General features: G+C 44.0%; 1 protein-coding gene across 2 annotated transcripts in view; it reads left to right on the forward strand.

The window, feature by feature from the left end:
- LOC135544251 (serine/threonine-protein kinase PAK 3-like) overlaps positions 1 to 15165 on the forward strand; it is a 75679-nt gene that overhangs the window by 33153 nt on the left and 27361 nt on the right. Inside the window, exons 2-9 of one of the 2 annotated variants that reach the window (XM_064971716.1) lie at positions 3225 to 3418; positions 3894 to 3994; positions 4218 to 4371; positions 6603 to 6640; positions 9597 to 9659; positions 11092 to 11232; positions 11426 to 11600; positions 12102 to 12165. In XM_064971716.1, the coding sequence (XP_064827788.1) occupies positions 3247 to 3418; positions 3894 to 3994; positions 4218 to 4371; positions 6603 to 6640; positions 9597 to 9659; positions 11092 to 11232; positions 11426 to 11600; positions 12102 to 12165 (908 nt within the window). In that variant the 5' untranslated portion in view covers positions 3225 to 3246. The remainder of the gene's footprint in view (positions 1 to 3224; positions 3419 to 3893; positions 3995 to 4217; positions 4372 to 6602; positions 6641 to 9596; positions 9660 to 11091; positions 11233 to 11425; positions 11601 to 12101; positions 12166 to 15165) is intronic. The other variant, XM_064971717.1, reaches the window with a different exon arrangement.

A 15165-nucleotide genomic window follows, 5' to 3' on the forward strand; every position in this document is an offset into this window, starting at 1 on the left:
TAGCCGAGGAGACATGCCTTGAACACACATTCTAAATCGCTGGCCAAAATGGTGGCCCAAATGGTATTGCCATTTAGGACAGAGATGCCTGAGAGAATGTTTTGTGAAATGTAACAGACACCATAGTGTAATGGAACACAATGTAACTGTCACGGTTTTCTGTAGGTGAAAGAGAGTCGGACCAAAATGCGGCATGTCTATTGCGATCCATGTTTAATAAAACTGAAGAAACACGAACCAATACAAAAAAACAATAAACGTAACAAAAACCGAAACAGCCTAATACTGGTGCAAACTAACACACGACAGGACAAAAGGACAAGGAACAGGAACAATCACCCACGAAACACTCAAAGAATATGGCTGCCTAAATATGGTTCCCAATCAGAGACAACGATAAACACCTGCCTCTGATTGAGAACCACTTCAGACAGCCATAGATTCACCTAGAACACCCCACTAAACTACCATCCCAATACATGTGAAAAAAACCCAAGACAAAACACACCACATATAAAAACCCATGCCACACCCTGGCCTGACCAAATAGATAAAGAAAACACAAAATACTAAGACCAGGGCGTGACAGTAACAGATACCATAGTGTAATGGAACACAATGTAACAGACACCATAGTGTAATGGAACACAATGTAACAGACACCATAGTGTAATGGAACACAATGTAACAGACACCATAGTGTAATGGAACACAATGTAACAGACACCATAGTGTAATGGAACACAATGTAACAGACACCATAGTGTAATGGAACACAATGTAACAGACACCATAGTGTAATGGAACACAATGTAACAGACGCCTTAGTGTAATGGAACACAATGTAACAGACGCCTTAGTGTAATGGAACACAATGTAACAGACACCATAGTGTAATGGAACACAATGTAACAGGCACCATAGTGTAATGGAACACAATGTAACAGGCACCATAGTGTAATGGAACACAATGTAACAGACACCATAGTGTAATGGAACACAATGTAACAGGCACCATAGTGTAATGGAACACAATGTAACAGACACCATAGTGTAATGGAACACAATGTAACAGACACAATAGTGTAATGGAACACAATGTAACAGACACCATAGTGTAATGGAACACAATGTAACAGACACCATAGTGTAATGGAACACAATGTAACAGACACCATAGTGTAATGGAACACAATGTAACAGACACATAGTGTAATGGAACACAATGTAACAGACACCATAGTGTAATGGAACACAATGTAACAGACGCCATAGTGTAATGGAACACAATGTAACAGACGCCATAGTGTAATGGAACACAATGTAACAGACACATAGTGTAATGGAACACAATGTAACAGACACATAGTGTAATGGAACACAATGTAACAGACACCGGAATTGTGAGCTATGTTCCTGAAACATGTAGTGTCATAAACATTGATTGATTTGAATGTCAGTGTTTCTATATCTGGGAGTGTCTGTCTGAACTGAGGCTGGGCTGAATCTCGGATTATCATGTTACACAGGCAGAATGCTATAAATAGGCTACAAAATACAGTACAAACTGCAATAGTTCATGATGTTACATGAGAATATGTGTCAATCAGGGATGCAAGGGTTTCACTATGCTGAGGACCTGATGTTCTGTTTACAGATGATGCCAGATGAAGTCAGATGTGTACTGGTGGATTTATCTCCTCCTATATGAATGTAAATCGATGAGCTGCAGTCTATATACTGTAAACTTTCTTGTCAGTTTCTCTCCATCAGTTTGGCAGACAATTGGAACAGCATCTCAGCAAAGATGTTTAATCTACTTAGTGCAGAGCTTCTGTTGAATGTAGTAATTTAGATTTAAACATGGTTTTATAGCTAGATGTTTTCCAGACTGTGAGTCTTGTGATTGGATTGTTTTTTTCTTTGGCACACGGCAGATCTGAAACATTACACAGAGTAGTTTCTGAACACAGAGGCCTTCCTTCAAGAAAAAGATTAGGAACCAGAGAGTGAAACTATGACAGGAAATTGTAGGTTTATGAAGAGACAGATTATGGATATTGTGCCCCCCTGGAGCACAGAGAGAGCCCTTCTTGTGACCCATGGGGATTTAAACACGCTGGCTAGAGGCTACTCATGCCTCTACTGACAGCAAACCTTACACAGTGAGGGGGAGAGAGACAGCCATTCCAAGGCTTTATCTTGTGGCGTCATGTTGAACTCCTGATGAGGTCTAAGGCAACTCGTATGTGTTACAGCATTTGTACTCACGTTCAAAACCACTACCAACGTTCCTCACATTTCTTGATTCAGTTATTGAGATTGACAATCCGTCTCTAAATGGGGGCTGGATGTTGATGGATGTTCGTGGATGTTGGATGTTAAAGGATGTTGATGGATGTTAAAGAATGTGGATGGATGTTGAATGTGGATGGATGCTGATGGTTGTTGGATGCTGATGGTTGTTGGATGTTGATGGATGTTGGACGTTGATGGATGTTGTGTTGTCAGCCTGCAGTGTGCAGAGGGAGTTGTGGACCTGTAGGCAAGGCTCTCTTCTCCTTTTCCAGTTTCAAATCAAATCAAATTTATTTATATAGCCCTTCGTACATCAGCTGATATCTCAAAGTGCTGTACAGAAACCAAGCCTAAAACCCCAAACAGCAAGCAATGCAGGTGTAGAAGCACGGTGGTTAGGAAAAACTCCCTAGAAAGGCCAAAACCTAGGAAGAAACCTAGAGAGGATCCAGGCTATGTGGGGTGGCCAGTCCTCTTCTGGCTGTGCCGGGTGGAGATTATAACAGAACATGGCCAAGATGTTAAAATGTTCATAAATGACTAGCATGGCCCAATAATAATAAGGCAAAACAGTTGAAACTGGAGCAGCAGCACGGCCAGGTGGACTGGGGACAGCAAGGAGTCATCATGTCAGGTAGTCCTGAGGCAAGGTCCTAGGGCTCAGGTCCTCCGAGAGAGAGGGAGAGAAAGAAGGAGAGAGAGAGAATTAGAGAGCACACCTAAATTCACACACGACACCGAATAGGACAGGAGAAGTACTCCAGATATAACAAACTGACCCTAGCCCCCCGACACATAAACTACTGCAGCATAAATACTGGAGGCTGTGACAGGAGGGGTCAGTTTGATCCTAAGAATCTCTTAATTTATTTTCTATTATAGCACCATGCTAAACTTCCCTCTCTCTTGTTTTTCTTTCTTCCTAGGAGATTGTGAGTGTCACTAAAGATGTCCGATAGAGTCGATATTGAAGAGAAACCGCCAGCCCCTCCCTTGAGAATGAACAGTAGTTCCCGAGACTCTACATCAGTGAATCACGGTTCCAAACCTCTCCCAATGGCTCCTGAAGAGAAGAACAAGAAGGTCCGCCTGCGCTCCATCTTCCCTGGAGGAGACAAGAGTGAGCAGACGGCTGCATATCACACTTTAATGTAGAACTAAAGTCCTGCATGAGCTTCTCCTGACCTCATGACCTAAACAGGAAAAACAAGGCCTGGAGTTGTTTTGGGTTTCCAGGAAAATTGTGTCCCTCGACATCACCACGAGGTCCATTGACAACAAGGAACCCGTTGATCAGTGATAGAGTAACATCACACCTTTATGAGGGTTAGGATCCCTCTCCAAGTTATGCAATTTGAGAAAGGGGTATTGTATGTATATTTAGCTCCACCCTCGGCAAAGAGTGAAACAATCAGAGTTATATCAAAGTTGCTAGAGACATATAATCTGTGTAAAGTCAATACTTGTTCTAAAAATATTTTTAATCTCTGCTCAGGAATAATGCGACACTGATTCGAAATTGTATCTCTTTAAAATGTCGGTGTACTATGTATCAGAACTAGATCTGAATGTTCTTTTTGTTTTCTCCCGTGCAGCGAACAAGAAGAAGGAGAAGGAGCGCCCTGAGATCTCCCTGCCCTCAGACTTTGAGCACACCATCCATGTTGGCTTTGATGCTGTTACAGGGGAGTTCACTGTACGTACATCTTTTGACAGGTCAACGTTCCAGTAAATATATTTCAGCGTTGTACGGTACTTCACAGACAAGGAAGGTGTACAGTGAAGGTTTCGAGTGTACCCGTAAATGGCCCATATTACCACTGCGTGTTAAAAATAAACAAGACATGAACATTTGTGCCATGGTAGCTATGAAGTCACAGAGTGGATCTGACCTATGACCTGTGACCTCTCTCAATCAGGGCATCCCAGAGCAGTGGGCGCGGCTCCTTCAGACCTCCAACATCACCAAGCTGGAGCAGAAGAAGAACCCTCAGGCCGTGCTGGACGTGCTCAAGTTCTACGACTCCAAAGAGACTGTCAACAACCAGAAATACATGAGCTTCACCCCCGGAGGTAAGAACACACAAACACAGATGCTGCTGTCTGTGTTTCAGATCATCTCTCTGCCTTACATTTCTGAATAATTGAGTTAGCGAAAATATGCTGCTATGGTGAGCAAAGGCTTTGAATATTTATGAAAGAGTCTACAGTATGCGGTCAGATCTCATAGCTACCACACACACTTTTCCATGTCTTGGTTATATTTAACTGTCCGTGTGTTGTCATCTTGGTTATATTTAACTGTCAGTGTTGTCCTCTTGGTTATATTTAACTGTCAGTGTAGTGTCATCTTGGTTATATTTAACTGTGTCATCTTATTTATATTTAATTGTCAGTGTGTTGTCATCTTGGTTATATTTAACTGTCAGTGTTGTCCTCTTGGTTATATTTAACTGTCAGTGTAGTGTCATCTTGGTTATATTTAACTGTGTCATCTTATTTATATTTAATTGTCAGTGTGTTGTCATCTTGGTTATATTTAACTGTCCGTGTGTTGTCATCTTGGTTATATTTAACTGTGTCATCTTGGTTATATTTAACTGTCAGTGTGTTGTCATCTTGGTTATATTTAACTCTCAGTGTGTTGTCCTCTTGGTTATATTTAACTGTCAGTGTAGTGTCCTCTTGGTTATATTTAACTGTCAGTGTTGTCATCTTGGTTATATTTAACTGTGTCATCTTATTTATATTTAATTGTCAGTGTGTTGTCATCTTGGTTATATTTAACTGTCCGTGTGTTGTCATCTTGGTTATATTTAACTGTCAGTGTTGTCATCTTGGTTATATTTAACTGTCTGTGTGTTGTCATCTTGGTTATATTTAACTGTCAGTGTAGTGTCCTCTTGGTTATATTTAACTGTGTCATCTTATTTATATTTAATTGTCAGTGTGTTGTCATCTTGGTTATATTTAACTGTCCGTGTGTTGTCCTCTTGGTTATATTTAACTGTCCGTGTGTTGTCCTCTTGGTTATATTTAACTGTCAGTGTAGTGTCCTCTTGGTTATATTTAACTGTGTCATCTTATTTATATTTAATTGTCAGTGTGTTGTCATCTTGGTTATATTTAACTGTCCGTGTGTTGTCCTCTTGGTTATATTTAACTGTCCGTGTGTTGTCCTCTTGGTTATATTTAACTGTCAGTGTAGTGTCCTCTTGGTTATATTTAACTGTGTCATCTTATTTATATTTAATTGTCAGTGTGTTGTCCTCTTGGTTATATTTAACTGTCCGTGTGTTGTCATCTTGGTTATGCTTAACTGTCAGTGTGTTGTCATCTTGGTTATATTTAACTCTCAGTGTGTTGTCATCTTGGTTATATTTAACTGTCAGTGTAGTGTCCTCTTGGTTATATTTAACTGTGTCATCTTATTTATATTTAATTGTCAGTGTGTTGTCATCTTGGTTATATTTAACTGTCCGTGTGTTGTCCTCTTGGTTATATTTAACTGTCCGTGTGTTGTCCTCTTGGTTATATTTAACTGTCCGTGTGTTGTCCTCTTGGTTATATTTAACTGTCCGTGTGTTGTCCTCTTGGTTATATTTAACTGTCCGTGTGTTGTCCTCTTGGTTATATTTAACTGTCAGTGTAGTGTCCTCTTGGTTATATTTAACTGTCAGTGTGTTGTCCTCTTGGTTATATTTAACTGTCCGTGTGTTGTCCTCTTGGTTATATTTAACTGTCCGTGTGTTGTCATCTTGGTTATGCTTAACTGTCAGTGTGTTGTCATCTTGGTTATATTTAACTCTCAGTGTGTTGTCATCTTGGTTATATTTAACTGTCAGTGTAGTGTCCTCTTGGTTATATTTAACTGTGTCATCTTATTTATATTTAATTGTCAGTGTGTTGTCATCTTGGTTATATTTAACTGTCCGTGTGTTGTCCTCTTGGTTATATTTAACTGTCAGTGTTGTCCTCTTGGTTATATTTAACTGTCAGTGTTGTCCTCTTGGTTATATTTAACTGTCAGTGTTGTCCTCTTGGTTATATTTAACTGTCCGTGTGTTGTCATCTTGGTTATATTTAACTGTCAGTGTTGTCATCTTGGTTATATTTAACTGTCTTAGTGTTGTCATCTTGGTTATATTTAACTGTCTGTGTGTTGTCATCTTGGTTATATTTAACTGTCAGTGTTGTCCTCTTGGTTATATTTAACTGTCTGTGTGTTGTCATCTTGGTTATATTTAACTGTCAGTGTGTTGTTAATGTAAGAGAATGAGATGTCTGATTCCTTTCTCTTTCAGACAAGTCAGCACAGGGATACATTGCAGCCAACACTCTGGTAAGTGCTACTTCATTTCAAACATGTTCCTTTCCTCTTAACAACTCATTAGCATTTATTGAAAGAGAAACAAATATGAGCTTATACTCTGTGTAGTGCTCTCTCGTCAGCTGTAGTGTGCTCTGGAGTTTTAGTTAGCACTGTAAGCCAGACTGTGTGTTGTCGCTGGGTACATTAACATGACCTCATATGACTGTCTCAGAGTCTAACTGTCCCTTTTGGAAATCAGCCAAATGACTGTCTCTGGGCTGTGTCGCTGTCAGAGTAATGTTTCATCGGTGGACTGAGAGAGAAGACTCTCAGAGGTCGTGTGCAGAGGTCAACTGCATTCAGTATTTCTGTCTGTTGGTACTTTACCTCTGGCTTGGGTGTGAAGAGTTGGCACACAGAGGCCTTTTCTCTATTATGGTTGGAGATGGCTGGTTTTCCCAGGCGGTGGCGCCGGCCTGTTGACTCCCAGCACTCTGATGGTCCTGATGAAGTGTTGATAGCGCAGGTGACACACTTCTCAATAAGGCAGGGTAACAGTGGTAGGTACCATACGATGGCATTAAGTCAATGTACAGGGTAATAGTGGTAGGTACCATACGATGGCATTAAGTCCATGTGCAGGGTAATAGTGGTAGGTACCATACGATGGCATTAAGTCAATGTGCAGGGTAACAGTGGTAGTTACCATACGATGTCATTAAGTCAATGTGCAGGGTAATAGTGGTAGGTACCATACGATGGCATTAAGTCAATGTGCATGGTAATAGTGGTAGGTACCATACGATGTCATTAAGTCAATGTGCAGGGTAATAGTGGTAGGTACCATACGATGGCATTAAGTCAATGTGCTGGGTAATAGTGGTAGGAACCATACGATGTCATTAAGTCAATGTGCATGGTAACAGTGGTAGGTACCATACGATGGCATTAAGTCAATGTGCAGGGTAATAGTGGTAGGTACCATACGACGTCATTAAGTCAATGTGCAGGGTAACAGTGGTAGGTACCATACGATGTCATTAAGTCAATGTGCAGGGTAATAGTGGTAGGTACCATACGATGTCATTAAGTCAATGTGCAGGGTAATAGTGGTAGGTACCATACGATGGCATTAAGTCAATGTGCAGGGTAATAGTGGTAGGTACCATACGATGTCATTAAGTCAATGTGCAGGGTAACAGTGGTAGGTACCATACGATGGCATTAAGTCAATGTGCAGGGTAATAGTGGTAGGTACCATACGATGTCATTAAGTCAATGTGCATGGTAACAGTGGTAGGTACCATACGATGGCATTAAGTCAATGTGCAGGGTAATAGTGGTAGGTACCATACGATGGCATTAAGTCAATGTGCAGGGTAACAGTGGTAGGTACCATACGATGTCATTAAGTCAATGTGCAGGGTAATAGTGGTAGGTACCATACGATGTCATTAAGTCAATGTGCAGGGTAATAGTGGTAGGTACCATACGATGGCATTAAGTCAATGTGCAGGGTAACAGTGGTAGGTACCATACGATGTCATTAAGTCAATGTGCAGGGTAATAGTGGTAGGTACCATACGATGTCATTAAGTCAATGTGCATGGTAACAGTGGTAGGTACCATACGATGTCATTAAGTCAATGTGCAGGGTAATAGTGGTAGGTACCATACGATGGCATTAAGTCAATGTGCAGGGTAATAGTGGTAGGTACAATACGATGGCATTAAGTCAATGTGCAGGGTAACAGTGGTAGGTACCATACGATGGCATTAAGTCAATGTGCAGGGTAATAGTGGTAGGTACCATACGATGGCATTAAGTCAATGTGCAGGGTAATAGTGGTAGGTACCATAGGATGGCATTAAGTCAATGTGCAGGGTAATAGTGGTAGGTACCATACGATGGCATTAAGTCGATGTGCAGGGTAACAGTGGTAGGTACCACACAATGTCATTAAGTCAATGTGCATGGTAATAGTGGTAGGTACCATACGATGGCATTAAGTCGATGTGCAGGGTAACAGTGGTAGGTACCACACAATGTCATTAAGTCAATGTGCATGGTAATAGTGGTAGGTACCATACGATGGCATTAAGTCAATGTGCAGGGTAATAGTGGTAGGTACCATACGATGGCATTAAGTCAATGTGCAGGGTAATAGTGGTAGGTACCATACGATGGCATTAAGTCAATGTGCAGGGTAATAGTGGTAGGTACCACACAATGTCATTAAGTCAATATGCAGGGTAATAGTGGTAGGTACCATACGATGGCATTAAGTCAATGTGCATGGTAATAGTGGTAGGTACCACACGATGGCATTAAGTCAGTGTGCAGAAACAAAATGTTCTGCCACTAATATCACTCGTGATCACATTGCCATCTCTACGTCAGAAGCTAGGGCTGGTCATCAGCAGGAGGTCCGCAAAACATCATTTGTGTCTCATCACCCATGAAAATCTCTCCTCTGTGTATATGTGAGGATCCATTCATCTGCAGTGGTCCCCTGTCCTCTACTCTCCCCATCTCTGTGTAGTGGTCCCCTGTCCTCTACTCTCCCCATCTCTCTGTAGTGGTCCCCTGTCCTCTACTCTCCCCATCTCTCTGTAGTGGTCCCCTGTCCTCTACTCTCCCCATCTCTCTGTAGTGGTCCCATGTCCTCTACTCTCCCCATCTCTCTGTAGTGGTCCCCTGTCCTCTACTCTCCCCATCTCTCTGTAGTGGTCCCCTGTCCTCTACTCTCTGTAGTGGTCCTCTTCCCATCTCTCTGTAGTGGTCCTCTACTCTCCCCATCTCTCTGTAGTGGTCCTCTACTCTCCCCATCTCTCTGTAGTGGTCCTCTACTCTCCCCATCTCTCCCCATCTCTCTGTAGTGGTCCCCTGTCCTCTACTCTCCCCAACTCTCAATAGTCCATTGCTCTGTAACGTTGTGTTGTTCTGTGTTCAGTAAATCCTTCCATTTTCAACCTTCACATTCAGAACCGACTGCTGTCGTCTGGGCCTCCTGTCAGCCTTAGAACCTGCAGTGCATTATTTGACAAGGTAACTCCTCCATATTCCTTTCCACGTACCTCTACATTGTCTGAAAACTAAATTGAACCTTTTTGAACTCCTAATGTTGTTGATGCTGGGTATGCCCAGATATGCAGGCTCTATTGGATGGACATGAACATGAGTGATATTAGAGACCGCTTCACTCTCTTTTTAAGTGTAATGGCTTCTCTATTTCACCCCTTGTCGTAAGCTGTTCCTTAAACAATCCCAATGGCCCATATGCTTAAAACTGTCAGGGCCGGGCACTTGCCTCAGAGGGCTATTATGATCTTCAAAATCCTGCATGTCTGAACCTGTGTTCTTCACTCCCTTCCTCACAGAGCCAATATGTCGCTGCTTTAGATCTGACCGCATGGCCCAGTAAGAAACCTGCTAGCTTGCGCTGCTCATCATTAGCCAGCTAGCCTCTGATCTCCACTGCCTTCTTCGGCTCTGTCTGTGCTGTGAATCTGGGGCTGTCTTCAGAACACTGACCCCTATTATCCCTCGTGGTACCGCTTAAACCAAATCAACTTCCACTGCTAAGCAAAGAGCTGCTGGCTTGGCACCAATAGCTCCCAGCTAATCACCATGACTGCTATGCAGTGCTGTTTAGGATATGTTTTACCATCTACGGTACATGTTTAGGCTAGGGATGGATGAAATCTATCACACTGTACAGTCCAAGTGGTCACCCGGGTGGTGGTGTTTATGATGGAGTACAGGAGAGAGTGACTGGCTTTGCATACCACTCTGATCCACCATCAGAATGGGTGTGTGACTTACTGCATTGTACGGCTGCTTTTAGTGGCTATGGTTGGAGTTGGAGTGTTGGGTCAGGGGTTGTTTTGCTTGTTTGGCTCTCCAGGTCCAACTGTATGCTGTCAAATTCTGTTCTATGAGCTGTCACTGAGACACATCACGACAGAGAATGTTAGCCATGTTTGAGCTGCTTGTCTCACATCGGTCATGGATCTATACCTCAGCCCGTGTGATCAGAAGCCATTCTAGTACTGTAGCTTTCTTGTCCAAGGCCCGTATCCACAAAGGGTCTCAAAGTAGCAGTGCTGATCTAGGGTCAGTTTTTCCTTTTAGCTGATTTCTAATTCATATTATATGGACAGATCCTAGATTTGTGGATATGGGCCCAGGTTTAATCAAGTGGATCATGTTGGATAACTATATTCCTGATTACACTGTGGAATAAATGTAATATTGATGTTTTACCGTATCTTATTTCACAGCTGAGCACCCTGTTGTAATGGTATGGTCTTAGGAGGTGTCTATTGTCAGCATGGACGTGCCTTATTACACGGGACATTAGGAGTCCCTGGAAAAACCATGTACAGGAATGCAGGTGAAGCAGCTGTCCCAGCGTTTCAGATTGTCGCTGTCCAATGTACTACAGACCTCCTCACTGACACCTTGTTTTACACCTCAGGGTGCAAAGACATCCACAGACCCCCCTATAGCACCCCCTGTGTCAGAGGAGGAGGAGGAGGAGGAGGAAGAGGAGGAGGAGGACGATGATGACGATGAGCCACCACCCATCATCGCACCTCGACCTGAGCACACTAAATCTGTGAGTCACCCTGAGGTTATGAACAATGACTTAACACAATGTTACAGATCGAAGACTTAGGAAGGCTTACAGACTAATCACCTCAATAACTCAAGTCAGTAAAGAGTTGTACAGTATGCTTGTTGTCCTGCTCCTCTCTGACTGTGTCCTGCTCCTCCCTGACTGTGACTGTGTCCTGCGCCTCTCCTGACAGATCTACACCCGCTCTGTCATCGAGCCCTTGGCGCCTCCCACCCCTGTGAAGGAGGTCACAACCCCGCCAGAGTCCCAGGTCCAGCCGGAGAACACGTCCAGCACTCTGTACCGCCACACCGATCGGCAGAGGAAGAAGTCCAAGATGACAGACGAGGAGATTCTGGAGCGACTTAGTATGTCGTCTCTCTGTGGATCTATGGAGCATGGAGAGTTTCATAGAGATTGTGCTGTGACTGTACTGTGATGTGTCCAGACCTCTTAGCTCTAAACCCATCCTACCGCAGTGATTAGTGTGGGCTGCTCACTAAGCCACAGATTACAGCCTTAGGACGACCAAGCGCCCCTCTAGAGTCAGAGTACTGCTCTCTCTGCAGTGTCCTATCTGCAGTGTCCTCTCTGCAGTGTCCTCTCTGCAGTGTCCTCTCTGCAGTTTCTGCATTTGCCCCTGTCCAAAACATCAGCAGTGCTCTACTGTGCAGGACAACCTCCCAACATGCAGCAGTGTATTCGGCTTCAGTACGAGGCCCCACAGCAGGCGACATCCCTGAATGTCGTGGGCAGAGGAGCGTGTGTGTAATGCAGGGATGCCCTTTCCGTGCGTGTGTGTGTGTGTGTGCATGCCTCAGTCTGACCTAGAGACACTCTCCACTAATCACCTCTCTCTGTCTTCCCAGGAAGCATTGTGAGTGTGGGGGACCCCAAAAAGAAGTACACACGCTTTGAGAAAATAGGACAAGGGTAAGTCCACTTTCAATCCAAATCCACTAGCTACTTACTGCCTCTTATTGGAACAAAGTAGTCTTTGGTAGTCAGCCCAACTGAGAGAAAGAAAGACAACGCCTCACTCAGGAGTGACCAGAGACAGAGATGAGAAAAAGAAAGAGGTTGAAGGGTCTGAGAAAGAAGAAGAAAGGAACTTTATTCAGACATGGCTGTGGGCCAGACTAGCTCAGCCCTCTCTCTCTCTCTCATTCTCTCTCTCTCTCATTCTCTCTCTCTCTCATTCTCTCTCTCTCTCTCTGTGATTCTATCTCTCTCTCATTCTCTCTCTCTCTCTCTCTCTCTCTCTCTCTCTCTCTCTCTCTCTCTCTCACTCTAACTGTGATTCTATCTTTCTCTCTGATTCTCACTCACTCACTCTCTGTCTGATTCTCTCTCTCACCCTCCTCTCTCTCTCTCTCTCTCTCGCTCTCTCTGGGAGAGCTGGGGTGAGCTTAGCCCTGACATCACCACTCCCTCCACCTCAGACCTGAACACAACAACAGCAGCAGCCAGCTTCCTCCAGCACTGTCTGCTTAGCTTAACACCACTAAGGGCTCCCCTGATCAATGTGGGTGGTAACGACAGACAATCTGCACACACACTGTATAAATGAAAACAACTGTGCATAAGGATATGAACACTAAACTGTGGTTTCTCACAGACCTCTCTGATTAAACCCACAGGGAAATGTTACCTGAGGATGAGAGCAGTTAACAAATCCTGAGCTCAGTGGCCTTAGCCACCTCACACTCCATCCCCTCTGTAGATCACATGAGAGGCTTCCTGAGCTCAGTGGCCTTAGCCACCTCACACTCCATCCCCTCTGTAGATCACATGAGAGGCTTCATGAGCTCAGTGGCCTTAGCCACCTCACACTCCATCCCCTCTGTAGATCACATGAGAGGCTTCCTGATGAGTCAGTGGCCTTAGCCACCTCACACTCCATCCCCTCTGTAGATCACATGAGAGGCTTCATGAGCTCAGTGGCCTTAGCCACCTCACACTCCATCCCCTCTGTAGATCACATGAGAGGCTTCATGAGCTCAGTGGCCTTAGCCACCTCACACTCCATCCCCTCTGTAGATCACATGAGAGGCTTCCTGATGAGTCAGTGGCCTTAGCCACCTCACACTCCATCCCCTCTGTAGATCACATGAGAGGCTTCCTGAGCTCAGTGGCCTTAGCCACCTCACACTCCATCCCCTCTGTAGATCACATGAGAGGCTTCATGAGCTCAGTGGCCTTAGCCACCTCACACTCCATCCCCTCTGTAGATCACATGAGAGGCTTCCTGATGAGTCAGTGATCAGTGTGGATCGGTTCCACAGCTACCTAACAACAGCTTTACCTGTCTGGCTGCAGCGCATCAGTGGCTGGTCGGGATACGCTGCAGGGACGCTCATTCATTATTCATACACACTCACAATACAATACAACGGTGGAGTCTGGCGGTCTCGGGGAGGGAGAATAAAGGAGAGAGAGGGCAAGGAGAACAGAGCGAGGGAGAGACGTGAGAGAGATGTGTGACTTGACTAAATCTCGGGAGCGTGACATGTAAAATGAGACTTCCACTTCATTCTGTATAAGGTCAATCTGCAAGACCTCATAATCGAAATGAAGCCATTCTGCTACAGAAAACACAGACTGTAGTCAAAAAGACTTCTGGGGTGTTATGAGAATGGGAAGGTTTAGTGATGGACACAGGGAAGAAATGGGTTACTGGTAAAGTTGATGCAGTGGAAACTAGGCTAAAGGTCAGGGTGTAGAACCAAACAGTAAACCAGACTCCTGGTAGGGGACTCTGTCTGTACCTGGTTACAGCATTCACCATGGGTCTGTGTTATGTCCCTGGTTACAGCATTCACCATGGGTCTGTGTTATGTACCTGGTTACAGCATTCACCATGGGTCTGTGTTATGTTCCTGGTTACAGCATTCACCATGGGTCTGTGTTATGTACCTGGTTACAGCATTCACCATGGGTCTGTGTTATGTTCCTGGTTACAGCATTCACCATGGGTCTGTGTTATGTTCCTGGTTACAGCATTCACCATGGGTCTGTGTTATGTTCCTGGTTACAGCATTCACCATGGGTCTGTGTTATGTACCTGGTTATAGCATTCACCATGGGTCTGTGTTATGTTCCCTGTTATAGCATTCACCATGGGTCTGTGTTATATTCCCGGTTATAGCATTCACCATGGGTCTGTGTTATGTTCCTGGTTATAGCATTCACCATGGGTCTGTGTTATGTTCCCTGTTATAGCATTCACCATGGGTCTGTGTTATGTCCCTGGTTACAGCATTCACCATGGGTCTGTGTTATGTTCCTGGTTACAGCATTCACCATGGGTCTGTGTTATGTACCTGGTTACAGCATTCACCATGGGTCTGTGTTATGTTCCCTGTTATAGCATTCACCATGGGTCTGTGTTATATTCCTGGTTATAGCATTCACCATGGGTCTGTGTTATGTTCCTGGTTATAGCATTCACCATGGGTCTGTGTTATGTTCCTGGTTATAGCATTCACCATGGGTCTGTGTTATGTTCCTGGTTATAGCATTCACCATGGGTCTGTGTTATGTACCTGGTTACAGCATTCACCATGGGTCTGTGTTATGTTCCTGGTTATAGCATTCCACCATGGGTCTGTGTTATGTTCCTGGTTATAGCATTCACCATGGTCTGTGTTATATTCCTGGTTACAGCATTCACCATGGGTCTGTGTTATATTCCTGGTTACAGCATTCACCATGGGTCTGTGTTATGTTCCTGGTTATAGCATTCACCATGGGTCTGTGTTATATTCCTGGTTACAGCATTCACCCTGGGTCTGTGTTATGTTCCTGGTTATAGCATTCACCATGGGTCTGTGTTATGTTCCTGGTTACAGCATTCACCATGGGTCTGTGTTATGTTCCTGGTTATAGCATTCACCATGGGTCTGTGTTATGTCCCTGGTTACAGCATTCACC

This window comes from Oncorhynchus masou, chromosome 8 (assembly GCF_036934945.1).
Source record: "Oncorhynchus masou masou isolate Uvic2021 chromosome 8, UVic_Omas_1.1, whole genome shotgun sequence".
Classification (NCBI taxonomy): Eukaryota; Metazoa; Chordata; class Actinopteri; order Salmoniformes; family Salmonidae; genus Oncorhynchus; species Oncorhynchus masou.